This window comes from Oreochromis aureus, linkage group 19, assembly GCF_013358895.1.
Source record: "Oreochromis aureus strain Israel breed Guangdong linkage group 19, ZZ_aureus, whole genome shotgun sequence".
NCBI lineage: Eukaryota > Metazoa > Chordata > Actinopteri > Cichliformes > Cichlidae > Oreochromis > Oreochromis aureus.
This window is the reverse complement of record NC_052960.1, coordinates 14,210,163-14,226,943: the sequence shown is the minus strand read 5'-3', so window position 1 is coordinate 14,226,943 and position 16,781 is coordinate 14,210,163. Positions and strand designations below refer to the sequence as shown.

The 16,781-nt window shown below is 37.7% G+C and overlaps 1 protein-coding gene across 1 annotated transcript; it reads left to right on the top strand.

Annotated features, from left to right (window-relative positions):
• The first annotated feature begins 755 nt into the window (after window positions 1-755).
• plb1 (phospholipase B1) lies at window positions 756-16,415 on the top strand. Its single transcript, XM_039603279.1, has 43 exons — window positions 756-956; window positions 1,725-1,768; window positions 1,880-1,943; window positions 2,148-2,211; window positions 2,378-2,412; window positions 3,112-3,166; window positions 3,255-3,303; window positions 4,034-4,099; window positions 4,189-4,254; window positions 4,338-4,393; window positions 4,513-4,570; window positions 4,670-4,777; window positions 4,889-4,930; window positions 5,281-5,349; window positions 5,488-5,565; window positions 5,748-5,808; window positions 5,901-5,959; window positions 6,531-6,604; window positions 6,686-6,729; window positions 7,032-7,140; window positions 7,247-7,298; window positions 8,116-8,196; window positions 8,677-8,742; window positions 8,822-8,922; window positions 9,008-9,089; window positions 11,009-11,113; window positions 11,227-11,322; window positions 11,438-11,509; window positions 11,609-11,686; window positions 11,809-11,869; window positions 11,950-12,008; window positions 12,604-12,671; window positions 12,762-12,805; window positions 12,942-13,041; window positions 13,142-13,193; window positions 13,322-13,402; window positions 14,166-14,231; window positions 14,381-14,475; window positions 15,034-15,115; window positions 15,222-15,326; window positions 15,475-15,570; window positions 15,681-15,755; window positions 15,845-16,415. Exons 1-43 carry the CDS (start codon window positions 896-898, stop codon window positions 16,100-16,102), a joined length of 3,237 nt encoding a protein of 1,078 aa, XP_039459213.1. The 5' UTR covers window positions 756-895; the 3' UTR covers window positions 16,103-16,415.
• Window positions 16,416-16,781: the final 366 nt, after the last annotated feature.

The window sequence follows — 16,781 nt, the reverse complement described above, 5'->3', positions numbered from 1 at the left end:
AGCAATCTAATCATATCTAAAACATCTCCAAAAGTGAACTTGCTGGTTGTTAGCATAAAATTATATAACCTGGGTGAAACACATGCAACACCAGGAACTCCCATTCATCATTATTGGTTAAGGACCGCCTTCTGACAAAGTGAAGCATTAGTCCAACTATAAATTGCAGGGCAGCTTATTGAAAATACACAGAAATCATCCCTGAAAGCTAGAAAACTATAAGCCTGCAAATAATTTTCTTAGTTGTTTGTGTCTTTACACCCACGTGAGTTTTACTGTGAATCACTAATGTGATCATCACGGTGTGCCATTGTGTCCACAAACCCCTTCCATAACATAATGGAAAAGATAATGATCATATTTTATCATCAGAATAGCCAGTTGGTTTAAAATAAGCAAATCACACACAAATTACCTAAAATCATGACATATGGATTTTATTCATTCACTTGATTCACTAATATGACTAATATGACAGTCATTGTTACATAAAGGTATTTAATCTTTGACTTAGAAGTCCAAAAACTGATACTCATTTCATGGTCCTTTGATTTATGTGTCCAAATTGGTGACACAGCACAATTACAGCTGTAGAGATAGAGAAGGGATATGATCGATTGTTATTCTGATAAACTGATAAGAAGGGGTTATAAAAGAGAATAAAAGCACATGTGTAAAGGACAAAAATAGCAGGGAGGACTCTTTTCTTTTCTGTTTGACAGGGTTTCCTCTCTGGCTCCCTTCTTTGCCCTTTAAAACTTTACTCTCTTACCCACACTCTTTATTGATATGTTGCACTTTTACAGCGAGTGAGGGTTTCGTTTTCTGAGTCTCAAAGGTAAAAGAGGAAGAACTGCACAAATCCCCCCAGTGTGGAAAACACTCTGACCACATCATGGCTCGATCTGCGCTCCTGATTCTGACTATCCTTGTTGGATCCTGCACAACATTTCCAGGTAAATACTGAACAGGTTGGACTACTTTATTGTACTCAATTATTCGATATTACAAATTTTAAGGGCAAGAAGGCACAGCATGAGCTGAAATCAGAGTGATCTTGTGACTGAGTGGTCACTGCTGGCTGATGCATGATTTACCTAATTTGACCAGTTTGTCAGCATTCTTTCTTTTACAGAGTGCCTTGTATTTAAGCTGTGTTTTATACTAGAATTATTTCATGTTTGCTGATGTGCCCTTTATACACGTTGCATAAAATGTTAGATATAAATGTTAAATAACTTTGGGCTGAAAATGCAAATTTAATAAATTACACAGAAGTCTTGTTATGGTGCAGGTTTAAAATCTGAGAAGCATCTATGAGGGCACTCAGAGAGAGTATATCCCAGCAAAGCTAATACTTTATCTTTCTGTTTTAAAGAAAGTAAAATAAAATAAAAAAAAAAATATATATATATATATAATGATTTCTTCTTTTGCCAGTCAGTCATCTCTCCACCTGGCTTACATTTGGAGTGCGCAAACATTAATTCAGTTGATTATTCACAAAAATCTCCAAGAGTTTTACAAAATGAAAATAAGGAAAATGCAACTTTTTTATTGTTACCTGCTAATATTTTTTAACCTAATTAGCTCTTTTTAATTTAAGATTTTAACATACAACTTTTATAAACTGCCTAACGTCTACTGAGTAATTTCATGGGTTTGGTTTAATTTCTGTATTTTAGAAATTCAAAAGTGTTAATTTTGACTTACGTCCCATCTAGATGGTGTTGCAGGTGGCGACCAGACAAAAGTAAAAACAGAAGAGGTACTTTTTGCCAGTTATCACACCTTTTTGTCTGCACATTCATATTTTATACTATCCTCTGTATATTGTTCTTGTAATGTACTAATGTACAGACGTTTTTGTGTGATTCAGACGGAAACGTACATGTCCATACTTTGCTCACCATTACCACCGCACTTGTCTCCATCTTCTTCAGGTAATGCTCCCTGCAGACATAATGAGTGACTGCAGGGAGTTAAAATTCAATTTTATTTCTATAGCATCAAATCACAACAACAGTTGCCTGAAGGCGCTTAGTCACTACTTTCATCCTTCTATAATAGGTCTGCTTTTAAATATATTTTCTAGTGTTGCATTATGAGATTGCTGACATTTCATTTCCTTGCTTTTCCAACACCAGTTCATGCTCTGACACCTACTGATATCACCACTGTTTATACCTTGGGAATACCAGATTCAAACAGGTATATTGCAAAACAAACAAACAAACAAACAAAAAACAATGCACAAATCTATGTAAGTAATACTGAAGAATGAACACTGAATGGTTCAGCATGTACTGCTGCTTTAAAAGTAAACCTAACTTAACACAACCACCGTCTTATACAATGTGTATGTCTTCATCTTTAGGGATGAAGCCTCCAGCATTATCAGTAGACTAGCCGGTAAGTCTCATTTACAGCCAGTTTTACTATTTTCAAATATTAAGAGACGGATGCATAAAATTAAAAATGTACAATGCAATCTAATATAAATAATCACACTGGTTATCAACTGTTAACCTTTGAAATTACTTTTACATGTAGTATTTGTAATCACAAAACTATTTTCCCAAAATACTTCTTTACTTTATGATTGATCTTATGTTTCATGTTTTCAAAGTTAATAATTTTCCAACTAATTATTATTATATTATTAAAATCTCCTATTATGTTATCAGGCATAGAACTTGATCATTAATCTTGTTTTAGTGAACCACTATAAACCTGCTTTATCATTTCAGCTTTCACTGCCAACTTCAAGTGGATTAAAGCTTTTTTTAAAAACTGCTTATCAAATCATTAGGGCCTTTGTGATTATGTATTGAAAAGCATTTACAGTTAATAGTTCAGTTCAAGGTCAGGGTTAATAAACATATAGTTTTCTGTTTTTCATTTTCTTTATCTGTAAGGATAAGATAGGGGCCATAAACATCGGTTAGTGACCCTGATTTCACATGAAAGTGGCCTAGCAACATAAATGAAAGCTTTCTTTCGTGTTACCGTCATTTATCATCTATGTCATAATGCACACTGTCTGTACATTATTATTGTTTCTTAACGCCTACCACAGTCTTCACTGTAATGTCTTTGTGGTTTGAATAGAGTTGCTGTCCATGTTTAACCCCAAGGTGATTGCTCAACAATCATCCCAGTCCAGGTAAAACACATTATGTCCATTATACATATAAATACTGTTTAAGAAGGCTGCTGCAGGGTTTTTTATTTGAGAGTTTCTGTGTTTGCAGGAGTTTACTGGAAGAAGCCGAGGACCTTTCACTCTCCCTTTCACATCAGGTAGAATTAACCCCTATCATATTAATTTATGCATTTTAAACATATGAATGTTTCTGTGACCTTTACAGTGAATGAGCATATCCACTATAAATGCAATGGCATACACATAAATACATATGAAATAGATGACAGGATACTTTCACTAAAACCACAATCTCAGATTGATATCTCAACAAGGAAACATGGTGTGCTTGGGTACTTCCATAGTCACTTATTAATTTAAATCACCCGAGTCATGGTTATTCAGGAATGTCTCTGGTGGTGAAATGCCACAGTTGTTAATTAATTTTAAGTTTTATTTTTATAGCCCAATATCACATACAAAGGTTCAAAGAGCTTCACAGGCATAAAAACGTATTGATAAACGAGGCCACTTTAATTTAAGACATTTTAACGCATAAGTAAAAGTCAGTCATACATATATAAAATCCTATGAAGCACAACCAGAGAGGAATGAACAAAAGCATCAAACAAAAACAGAAAGTCAACGTGAGATTGATGGAAACTGTTATGTTTTCTCTGGGCAGACATGTGAACAATGACAGGTTAAGTTCATAAACCGCAAGCATTCAACTGAGGCACACGTTTCAATAGACTGAGCCACTGCAGTCTATTGAAAAATTGCCTTTGAAGTGGTCTAATGTGTTATCTGAGAAAATCAAATCTAACAAAGTGTGCATGAAAAACAAATAACTTAGACACTCTTACATTATACTGTATGTGCTTTCAGGTGGAAGACTGGAAGCTTGTGCTGCTGTTTGTGCCCGCAGATTTCATATGTGCCTGTTCGTCACATGTAAGATCTCTTGTTTAAGGCTTTATTTTTGGTGCTGAATGTGATGAAAAGGAAAAAATACAAAATGTTGCCATTTCTTTGTTCTTCAGGTTGAAGAAGATATTAAGGCTGCGGTGCAGGAAGTGGAAGCAGCTCTGCAGATACTGCAGAAACGGGTATGGTCCTTTTTTTGGATTCAGTTTTTCCATGAACGTGTAGAATGGCAATTAAATATAACACTCTGGGTGTATGCTTACAGCTGCATCGTACTTTAGTTCATGTGGTCACCTGGAGTGGATATCATCAGCAAGATAAGTGAGTGTTTCCCATAAAAATCTACCAAAAGCAATCTGCTAAAAACTCATGTAAAACATGTTTTAAGTTTGTTCTGTGTTATAAATGTACAGTTATGGGATTGTTTTTCCTTTTCTTAGCACATGTGAGTGTAACGCCAAACGCCTATATAAAGCAACTCTCCTGAAAGCACTGCAGGTAAACTACTTGTAAATAAATGCTTTTTCTGTGTATCCTCTTGTCTCTCTGCCATATTTTCCTGCCTAATTAACCATTTTATTTGGGATTTGTTTTCAGGATACTCTGAGCCATGTCTTCAAAAATCCAAAGTGGAACAACAACGGTGCAGACTTCACTGTTATGTTGCATTCAGCCCCAGCTATCCTTGAGCCCCAATCAGACTCTGTAAGTAACATTGTTCCTATCAGTTACGTTGCATAATCTTTCCTTTATTAACAACTCATGAAATATTGCTGACTAATGTGTACCTTGCATATGTAATATGCTTCCACACAGTCTAGCCTTGACCAGTTGACTATTCAACTCTGGACAAACCTGGTAAGTTTTTAAACCACACAGATGCGAAAAGGAAAATGTATATATATATAAAATAGGCAGTGTGAAAGAGACTTCTAGAAATTCATTTTATTCTGACATTAAAACCATCCCTCCAATTTAAACTGAGGCCAGAAATAACAGGTATCAGATTAAGCACTGATTACAGTGTTAATATGCTTTACAAGAGATTTAAAGATTTACTTCATGGGATTATCTACAGGATGATTCCCCTCAAAGTTGTTCACTCTGAATGCACAGATGAGTGGATTGCACTTTGTAGGCTGCTGGATGCAAAATAGCTGCACATATAACCCCAAATCTTAACCACTCGTTGACCTTTTCTTCTCCAGCTTCAGCCACTGACAAGTGAGCCCAAGGTTACAGACAGAAATGCCATAACTTTTCCTTGCCCTAACGAGGTGAGCCACTACAGTCTATTGAAAAATTGCCTTTGAAGTGTTAATGTGTTAATGCTTTCATCTCATAGAGCAGACTTTTTAAGATAGAAAATTCAATGTTAAACTGTTAAAACTGTGAATTTTCTCTTCTCATCCCAGGAGCATCCTTTCCTGCGTACGCAGATTAATTCCCCTCCTGAAACAGTGGGGAAATTTTACAACAAAGCAGCAGTTCAAGTAAGAGTCAGATATGTAAAAAAAGAAAGAAAGAAAGAAAGAAAGAAAGAAAGAAAGAAAGAAAGAAAGAAAGAAAGAAAGAAAGAAAGAAAGAAAGAAAGAAAGAAAGAAAGAAAGAAAGAAAGAAAGTAAAGAAAAGAATCTAAATCTGTAGATAAACTGACCTGAGTGTATTTTTTTAGGAGATGGGTACCGAGATACCTTGCACAGACCGTAGCCCGTCTAATACCGTACCCACATCAGGTGAGAAATGATTTTTAAATTCCACTAATACACTGAGGGAAATGTTTCTCAGTCCAACCATGCTCAGTCACATTGTTCTTTCCACTGTACAGTTAATGAGCTCAAACCTGGAGACATCAAGGTGGTGGCAGCGCTTGGTGACTCTCTGACAGTGAGTGTTTCCCTTCTCCTACAGCCCAATTTCATCTAATGAGGGTCCAAACAGTAAAATCAATACTACTACTGCTACTACTACTGGTAACGATAATAATGATAATACTATGAATTTTCAAAAATGTTGAAATTTAATAAACAAATAATTTCAAAGGTATGTGATGAGCAGTCCGATTCTTAAGAAAAATAATTAACCCTATCTCTCATTTGCACTTCAATATACAGACCCACTAGATCTACAAAGGCATAAAACCTTCATAAAAAGAATATTTTAGAAGTAAACAATCATAAAATTATTTTATTATTTTATGTTTTGAACTTTTTTACTGTCATACTTTTACAATTTTTTGTAATCACCTTGGGTTTTCTTGAAAACTTGCAGTTATTAATGACTTCTCTGCAATCTTTATACATTTAGTGGGTGAAACAGGATGCAAAGCAGGCCAGTTCTGGCCCAGGAGCCATATGTTTAACACCTATGGCATAGTACCTTGCTGGACCAACCAATTCATTCCTTTGGGTTTTATTAGCTCGGTTTTTTATTGTCTTGCATCTGATGTTTCCTGCAGGCAGCCAATGGTGTAGGTGCAAAATCAGATAACTTGTTGGGACTGCTTAATGAGTACAGAGGACTGTCATGGTGGTAAGACAAGTTAAAATACAAATTTGTTTACATTTTGGAAGAGTTACTTGATAAAACTAACTAAATTTCTGCAACTTTCAGCATTGGTGGTGACGAAAACATAACCACTGTGACAACTCTGGCCAGTATGTCTCTCTCTTTCACGCATGTTTTTGAAGTTAAAAAAATGGTAGTTGTATTTCATTTATTAAACTAAATTGTGGTTCTCATCACCATCACTAAAGGATATAGGCTTGAACAGGCCTATCTTTTATGCAATCTAATGACCTGAATCAACAAAATGAGTTTGGTTGCTAAAATGAAAGGGCACTTTTGTATACTTAAGAAATCTAAATGCTGTCACAATGACTAAATTACAATATAAGAGTATAACAGTTAAATCCTTGTTTGAGTTTTTTTTTTAACTTCTAATCATTTTTTTTTTCAGACATCCTGAGGGAGTTTAACCCCTCCCTGACTGGATTCTCTACAGGAATAGGTGGAGTGAACAATGCTAAAGCCTTTCTCAATCAGGCTGTTCCAGGAGCAAAGAGCGAGTAAGTCACATTTGTACTTACTTTCAACCTTAGCAGGATTTGCAGCATGCTATATGAAAAAAATTAATCAGCAAGTTTTAAAGATAACATTTGTTGCTATTTCTAGTGACATGGCAGGACAGGCGCGCATCCTAGTGGACAAAATGAAAAGCGATGCGGTAAGTCAGCAATAACTGCAGGAGAAATATGCATACCGGGCACTTTATTAGGTACACCTTCCTAGTACAGGGTTGGACCTCCTTTTCCCAACAGAGCTGCCTTATTTCTGTGTGGCATAAATTCAACAAGATGCTGGAAACATTCCTCAGAGATTTTGCTCCATATTGACAGCATCATGAGTTGTCTGGTTTACATCCATGATCCATGATCTCTCGCTCGACCACATCACAAAGATGGTTTATTGGATTGGAGCACAAACCGACCCAAGAAAATGTCTCACAAGCTATTACACCACCACCACCAGAAGCCAAGACTGTTGATACCAGGCAGAATGGATCCATGTTTTCATAAAGCATTAGCATTCGTTTCCTGTTCTTAGCTGACAAGAGTGGCACTTTGTGAGATCTTTTGATGTTGCTGTAGCCCTTTTTGCTTCAAGGTTTGATTTGTTGTATATTCAAAGATGCTCTTCTGCAGACCTTTGTTGTAACAAGTGGATATAGCTCCTCTTTCTTTTCTATCATCTCAAAGCAGTCCAGCCATTATCCTCTGATCTCTGGCATCAACATGGCATATTTTCTCTTCATTGGACCATTCTCTGTTAACTCTAGTAGTGGATGTGTGTAAAAATCTCTGTAGATCAGCAGCTTCTGAAATACTAATACCAGCCTAACTGGCAACAAGTAGTTGAAGAGGTGTACCTAATAGAGTGGCCGGTGGGTGTACATTCAGACACAGTGTCATGTGTACTTTGTCACAGCCTTATGTTAATAATGAACAAATTAAACACAGAACTTTACCTCTTATGTCCTCCAGCGTATCGATTTCAACAATGACTGGAAAGTTATCACCATGTTCATTGGTGGAAATGACATATGCGACTACTGCACCAACACTGTAAGCGCTCCACATATTGTCTCTGTTATTTTATATATTGTACTTACTTACTTTGCCATTATAATCAGGCGGTTTCATACCATTGAACTGCCATAAACTGCTGAATTAGAAGAAAAAAAGCTGTCCATTTTTGGTGGAAATCAAATTTAGAGATATTTTTCATGTTGGTCATCCAAAATATTTTATTATTTTAATGACAACTTAAAATTATCCTCATTATCATAACAATCTTTCAGAGACAAAAACCTCAAAAATTGCTTGCTTTACTTGAGTAACAGTCCAAAATAATCATTAAAGCCAAGTAATCATAGCCAATTCCTGCATTTGTGTAGCTAGAAGAAAATATTCGACATTCAAATTATAATCAAGATAGTTTAATTAGTTTCAGTGCAATAACTAATTCAATAATTTACCAAATATCTGTTTTTCACATTCATGCTTGGGATCTTTTGTAATAGAGATTTTGTTTTCCCCCTACAGAATTATTACTCACCCAGGAATGTGGTCCATCGGATCAGTGAAGGTCTAGACATACTCCACAGTGAAGTACGTTCTCATCTTCTTGCACCTTGCTGCCACAGCCATTCAGTATCCCTGCATGTTTTCAATTTCGAAATCTTTCCAGGTGCCTCGTGCTGTTGTCAATCTGGTAGAGCTGTTTAGCGTCAAACAGCTGCGTGATCTGCACAGTGATCCGACTGTGGGGTGTCCAACTTGGCTTGCAAAGTAAGCAATATTTTGTTGCGTCGGACAAACAGTTTGACCAAAAATCGTAAACCACTAATTGACACCCGGTGCATTTATGTTCCAGTATGTTTTGCTCCTGTGTCCTGAGTCCTAAAGACGGATCAGCTGAACTCGAGATGCTTGAGACCTACAACACAGGCTACCAGGTGCGAAAGAAAGTTAAAAAGAATGATTTTCCATAATTTTCACATGTCAAGGTTCAGGGTTCCTTTATTTGTCATGGTACAATTTTTAAAAATTGAAGAAAAAAACAAAATTTACTCCTCCACTGCTTACAATAATGGCTCTAAGAGTAAAGTAATAAAATAAGAGATGAATACAGAAATAAAATAAATAAACTAAATAATTACAATTCTCTCATGAACCTGTGCTTTCTTATGTGCATTACACAATTCTCAAGGTTACTTAACCTGACAGCAGCATTTTAAAGGGCATAAATAGACTGATTCAACAGTCAGTGTATTAAGGAATGAAAGTAGATTTCAGTTATAATAACAGATTCTTTGTTTCTTTGGTTTCATAACTGTATTGTATAGTAACTGAATAATTATGACTAAAGATTAAAGACACCTGTGTATTTTAAACAATTTCATGAGGTCATAATGAATTTATCCTGCACGCAGCATGAGGTTTAAAAGCTTGCTACACCAAATAAGTGGACTTTTTAAAGGCTAAAGATGGCGATATTATTCAGATTCAAGATTCAAGAGCTTTATTGTCAATAGAGTAGTACACACAGTATACAGTGTACCGAAATGCTGTTTCACCCTAAGCCCCCCATGGTGCATTTATAAATCTATAAAGGATATATCTCCAAGAGATATAAAACTAGGAATTACAAATAAATAACATCCTAAGTTTCGGTAAAATTAAGGGATATAAAGTTACTAATTACTAACTATACAATTCTATACAATACTATAATGGTAACTATACAATATTAACTGTACGATAAACAAAGACAGGACTGAGATAATACAAAGTGGAATGTGCAGTAGGTATTGAATACCAGTTTCAAGTTATTGTCAGGATATTATTGACCAGACATGACAAAGACGTGCAAAATGCAAAATGTGCAAATATAATATAATTTAGATGTGTGTTCAGAATTATGTGACTGAGTGTGCAAATAAGCATGTTGTTCCCAGGTCCAGTTTGTAGTGGATTTGTGGAAGTTTTGTTGTGTTTGAGTCTTTTGATGAGTATTGTAAGGTGTTTGTAAAGGTGTATGTGTATGTCAGTCGTTTTGTGGTAGTGAGTTGAGGGCTCTGACTGCTTGGGGGAAAAGCTCTTGCAGTGTCTGGTCGTTACGGTTTTAATACTGCGAAACCGTCTGCCAGGTGGAAGGAGGGAGAACAGTGCATGTGAGGGGTGGAAAGTGTCCTTCACTATGCTGTTCGCACGTCGGATGATGTGTCTGTCATAGAGTTGGGAGATGGATGCGAGAGGGCCTCCAATGATCCTCTCTGCTGTCCTCACTGCAGAGACTGCTTTTCAGCGAGGGTGCAGTTCCCGTACCAGATAGTGATGTAGCAGCAGAGGACGCTCTTAATGGTTCCCGGGTAAAATGATGTGAGGATAGGAGGAGACTGGCCTTCTTCAGTTTCCTAAGAAAGTGAAAACGTTGTTGGGCTTTCTTCATGATGGTGGTGGTGTTCAGGTTCCAGGAGAGGTCAGCTGATATGTGCACACCCAGGAATTTCACACTGTTGACCATCTCAACAGCAGATCCGTTGATGTGCAGTGGGGTGTGGGCCATTGAGCTCTTCCTTAAGTTAACAACCATCTCTTTAGTCTTCTGAACATTTAGAGACAGGCTGTTATTCTGACACCAGTCCACCAGGTGTTGTACTTCCTCTCTGTATTCAGACTCATCGTTGTTGGTGATGAGACCCCACCACTGTTGTGTCATCTGCAAACTTGATGATGTGATTTGAGCTGTACTGTGCAGTACAGTCATGTGTATTATGTCATTGTCCACTGAATATAATTGTCACTGCAAAGTCAAAAACTTTATTTGCTTTTTATTCTTGTGAGGTCATGTTATGACTGTCTGTCCTCTCAGGTTGGCATGCAACAGCTCGTTGACTCTGGGCGGTATGACACGCATGATAACTTCACTGTGATACTGCAGCCCTTCCTTAGAGGGCTTTCTCTTCCCAAGTTAGAGGTAATGTCTTACAAATGTGAAACACCACACTTTTACAATATTTTTGTTTTCATTTAGGAATTTGTTTAACTTGAAAAAAAAAAGCCTTCCTTTCTTTGGCTTCTTTATAAAAGGACGGCCGGCCGGATCGCTCTTACTTTGCACCTGACTGTTTTCATCTCAGCCAGAAAGCTCACACACTCATGGCCCGTGGTCTGTGGAACAATATGGTAGGATTTTCTGCGGCCATTATGACATCAATATTTTGCCCCATGTGGGGTTTTTTGTTTTGTTTTGTTATTTAACTTCTCTGATACTAAATAACTGACTTTCATGCTCTTTTAGCTTGAGCCACTGGGCAAAAAGACTAATACGCAAAACTTCACAGATGGCGTTGATTTGATTTGTCCCTCTGAGGTAAAAATGAATCTCAATCTCGAAATTCTGCATTATTATTTTATTAGTTTTATGCTTTTATTAGCTTTTTTTTATTTCCATTTTTCTTTCCAAATACAGACAGTCCCATTCATTAGGACGGCTGTTAATAGCGGCTACACCTTTCCAGGCCCTCCACCCACTTCTGCTCCAGTCTCAGTAGGTTATTATTTAGGTGTTTCATACCCCCAAAAACTTGTAGCAAATATTTATTATTTACATTATGCACAATGGAAAATGATAGAGTCTTATTTTTGAAATATATCTTTATCTTATTACAGAACTGGGGGAGTGACTTCTCCTGTTCAAACACAGCACCGTCCAACTCTGTGCCCACTTCAGGTGCTCATCCTGTGTTATAATTCAGTTCTGAAATACAATGATTACATGTCAAATATACTCATGTTGACTTTTTTTAATAGCTCACAAGGTGCGACCAGCAGACATCAAGGTAGTGGCTGCTCTAGGAGACTCTTTAACGGTAAGCTCAAGAGCGTGACTGGCATTTTGTCATAACTGAATAAATCCTCGAAATAACTCCCAAAATTGTCCGCTTACTGTTTTTCATCCAAATCCCTCATTTGCCTCTCACAGCCTTAGTCAACTATTTGGCAGCTATGCAGTTATCTGCCTGAGTTTATGTGTCTTGTTTTTTCTTATCTGTTTGTTCTCTGTTCTTGCAAATCTAATTTATTTCAAAGTTTCTAAATAATTCAAATGTACTTGCTTGTACAATAAAAATTGAATACCAGAACAACCCATTAATACTATAATATTTCATAAATGTCATCACTAATAGACAAATGTGACAGAGCTACTGTCTAAAGGAGGGATTTCTTTAGAGCTCAAAAATACTCACTGGCACATTTTTTGGTCTCTGGGACCCATGGCAGGTAGATTAATCAGTAATAATTTATAATGGTAATAATAGTGTTACACATCACACCATTTCTAGGTACCTATAAATCAGTTAATGTATAAACAGAGATAGTAATATCAACTTAATGAGATAGAGGTTGAAACGGGGGGGAGTCTGTTAATGATTCAGCTGTAAAATCACTTTTTCCCAAATGTAGGCCGCCTTTGGTGCTAAATCACAAAGTCTGGCGGAGCTAGGTACTGAGTACAGAGGAGTGTCGTGGAGGTGAGAGACCAAAACAAGACTTTGCACATTATAAACTATAAACGTTGCATTGTAAACATACATTCTTTGTTTCCCTATTTTTTTTAATAGCATCGGAGGTGATGATACTCTTGAGACTGTCACAACATTACCCAGTAAGTCAGAAACCCCCTTGAACTGTAATGCACATAAGCACCACTAGATGGCAGAAATAGTCTGACAAAAAACTGTATTTTGTCTTTAACTGAGTAAACTCTGTACCCTAACTTTTTTTTTTTATTTATACTTTAGATATTCTTAAGAAGTTTAATCCTGATGTCAAAGGAATGTCAAAGGGGACAGGAACACAGGAGGCTGGTTTCAATGTGGCTGTATCAGGCGCTAAAATAGCGTGAGTTCTGACGTTGACGTGTTATCAGATATATAAACAGGTGTATCACTATGCTATCTTGGAAGCATTGCATGGGCTAATTGTATGCAATTCCATGCAGACAAATCCCGGCACAGGTCAGACGCCTTATTGATGACATGAAAAAGAACCCAGTGAGTTTAACATGCATTACCAAGTGATTTTTAATGTAGCCTTGTCTCAAGCCTTGCCACGTTTTCTGCGAGAAAAACACATGTAATTAAATCTGTCTCTCTGAATCTGTCACCACCAATCAAAATAGGCCGTGGACTTTGAGAACGACTGGAAGCTTGTGACCCTCTTCATCGGAGGGAATGACCTGTGTCAGTACTGCAACGATCGGGTGAGTTGCTTTAAGAAATTTGGTTTGAAGGACACTTTTAAGGGGAAAAATGATTTCCCTCTGCAAGTGTAGTGCTTAAACATTCAGTGGCGTCGTGGAGCGCTGTCTCGAGATATCATTACTCCTCAAATGGAACTAAGCACTGGAGCAGAATAATTAAGCCTTGTGAGCAACCCCCCCCCCTTATTGTTTTATTGTGTCAGAGAGGGATGAGAGCAGACATGGTTTGTTTTCAATAAGCACATTCTGTCACTTTAGCCCTGCAACACAGATCACCCCCTCCCTCCTCTACCCCGGCCTATGTCTGCATTGAACAAGCACACAGAACACAGTGACAGGCCTTGTTCTCTAAGAGGCATAAACAACACAGAAGTCAACCGTCTTCATCCTGTCTCTGTCTTGCTCGCTCCTGCTTTCTTTTTCTCTTTCTCATTTACCCCCCTCCCCATTACGCCCCTCACGCTCCGCTGTCAGGGTAGTCTCTCTTTTAATGTTTGTGCTTTGAAGCAGAATATCAAAGTGCAGCATCAATTTAAGATGAGCTCTGAGACTATAGTGACAGCTTAGGGTTAGTTGTTGCTAGTGCACTCTTACATGTTGCATGGCTCTCTCTTGGTGGATTCAAACTTGGCCATATTCCCCTCCTATCTGCCTTAATTATGCTGCTGGCTACAAAAAAGAGTTAAAAAAAAGAAAAGTCATGGCTGAACTAAGTTCATGTGTTAATAAGTAGCCTTATTGATTGTATCTGTCCAAACTACAGGCCGCATACTCACCTAAGAACTACAGCTATCATATGATGACAAGCTTGGACATGCTGTACAATGAGGTGAGACTATTTTTATTGATGTAAAAAGACTAATATTATATAGTAAGATCATAAGTGAAAAAACTTTTAAGAGATTCTGAACAAAAAAATTATTTGGGTTCATCCAGTTTTTTAGCTCCAATCTTCTATGTTTTTTTTTTTAATTGTAGGTTCCCAGGACGATTGTGAACGTGCTGGGGATCCTGGAAATTGAAGGTCTTCGCAAGATCAATAAGAACACCCTAGGGTGCACTTTAGTGCAACAGTATGTTCATCAATCTAATCAGCTTTTCATGAATAAGACCATTGATTACAAGGCAGTCTAAATCACTTCTCGTCTATATCTAGGGAATCTGTCATAAGACATCAGGTCTAGGTGATAGATTGAGCAAGCGACTATATGCTGTAAGGCTAAATACAACAGCCGAGGTTCTCCGACCTGAGGCCCTTTCCTCTAGATCAGGGGTCCCCAATCTCAGTCCACGAGGGCCGGTGTCCCTGCAGGTTTTAGATGTCTCCTTGATCCATCACAGCTGATTTAAATGGATAAATTACCTTCTCAACATGTCTTGAAGTTCTCCAGAGGCCTGGCAATGAACTAATCATGTGATTCAGGTGTGCTGACCCAAGGTGAGATCTAAAACCTGCAGGGACACCGGCCCTCGTGGACTGAGATTGGGGACCCCTGGTCTAGATCCTCTCCTCTTAATTGCACTGTCTATTGAGAAAAACTAGAATATCAGATATAATTTGTATTGTATGAAACAACTGCCTCATACCAGAACGAATAACAAATCAGTGATTTTTCCCTGTGTATCCCCAGGTTTGTCTGCCGATGCTTCTTGGACCCGGGAGAGGATTCACCAGAGCTGGCAGAAGCAAAACGAATCAATCGGGAATACCAGGTTAGCAGACTTGAGCCATGATAGTAAAATGTTTGATTCTGAACAAGTGTTGATGAATCAGGATTGTTATATTACCTTAATAACATCAGCCATCTGTTTCTGCCAGACTGAAACCGAAAAACTGTTGCATGGAGGTCGCTATGACAACAAAGAGGATTTTGCTGTGGTTCTCCAGCCTTTTTTTAAAAGCACCATCTTACCTTTCAATGCTGTAAGTCTTCCGTGTGCCCATCACCCTCCACTACGCTCTACATGTATTTATATATAAACATTTAGTTTGCGGATAGTAACACGTCTGTCAGTCCTCAGGATACATTTTACCCACAAACATGGATGATTGTGTGTTTTCCCTCCTGCAGGAAGGCCAACCTGATGTCACATACTTCTCCCAGGACTGTTTCCACTTCAGTGAACGGGGACATGCTGACATGGCTGTAGCTCTGTGGAATAACATGGTGAGTCTTTTAATGCGGGTAGTAAAAGGATAACTGTATTTGCCTTTATAATTACAACATCTCCCTGCAATTTATGCTGAACAGAGATGCATTTGTGGTTTTATCTCTAGATGGAACCAGTGGGGGAAAAACAGACGTATAACGCCTTTTCAAATGGCAGAGATAGAATCAAGTGTCCTACTGAGGTAAGGAATCAGCTGCAGAAGCACTTCTTATTGGAGCTTTCTTACAGGTTTGTGGAATTGAACTTTGACATCCTCTTGATGTGTTCCAGGAACATCCTTACATCTTCACAAAGATAAACAGCGTGGATCCTACAGTCACAGCCACACCACCCATAACTGGCATCACACCACAACCCTCGGGCAATCCAAAGTGCCCTAACACTGTGCAACCATGGCTCGCTGCTGTGCTGGCTGTTGTTGGCCTTCTGATTGGTTCGGCTGTCACCGGGCTCATCTTCTCCTACAAAGCCAGGAAGAACAAGAAGAAGATGATGACTTCGGGGCAGATGAAGGGCACAGAATTTTAAATGTGTTATGTTTTTTCATGGCACTATTTAGGGGGAAAAATAAACAGCTACACAAACATTGACAATGAGGCTGTTTTTCAAAACTATACAGTGTTATATATGATCCTGTTTGCTTTGATAAATTAATATTGTAACTTAAATACATATATCTATCTATGTATATATAAATATATGCAGTAAAATAAACACTAAATTATGTTTCTGTGGTAATTTTGTGTATACTTGTAATGTGTTTTCATTTTGATATAAATACTAGTGGGATTGTATGGTGTGGGTGGTGGGAGATGGAGGGTTAATTGGCAATAAATTCATGAAACAGTGTACTGTAGTGTGAATGCTCAATCCTGACCCAGCTTAATACACCTGTTTGTGCAGAAAAAGCACTGCAAAATACACAAACTACTCATGCTCCCGTTGGTTAGGTTGATTAGTACCTCCAAAGGCCGAGCCTGCTGATAAAATATACACAGGAATGGTTTATGATCTCTTTAGAGTGATGAAATATGCCGACAGCTTCTGCTGATTATGTAACAAACTTGTGACAGGGTGAAAAGTACATTTACTCAAGCATTGAGAAACATTTTCTGCGGTTTCCCCCTTCATTCAGCTCAAGCTGAAATACTATACTTTACGCCACTTACATACGTATTTATTTTGACACATTGCAGACATAATTACA

Coding starts and splice junctions, on each gene's coding strand:
- plb1 (XM_039603279.1), top strand. CDS start 896: ATGGCTCGATCTGCGCTCCTGATTCTGACTATCCTTGTTGGATCCTGC. Junction 3,167..3,254: donor CAACAATCATCCCAGTCCAG/GTAAAACACATT, acceptor CTGTGTTTGCAG/GAGTTTACTGGAAGAAGCCG. Junction 11,114..11,226: donor TTTCTCTTCCCAAGTTAGAG/GTAATGTCTTAC, acceptor TCTTTATAAAAG/GACGGCCGGCCGGATCGCTC.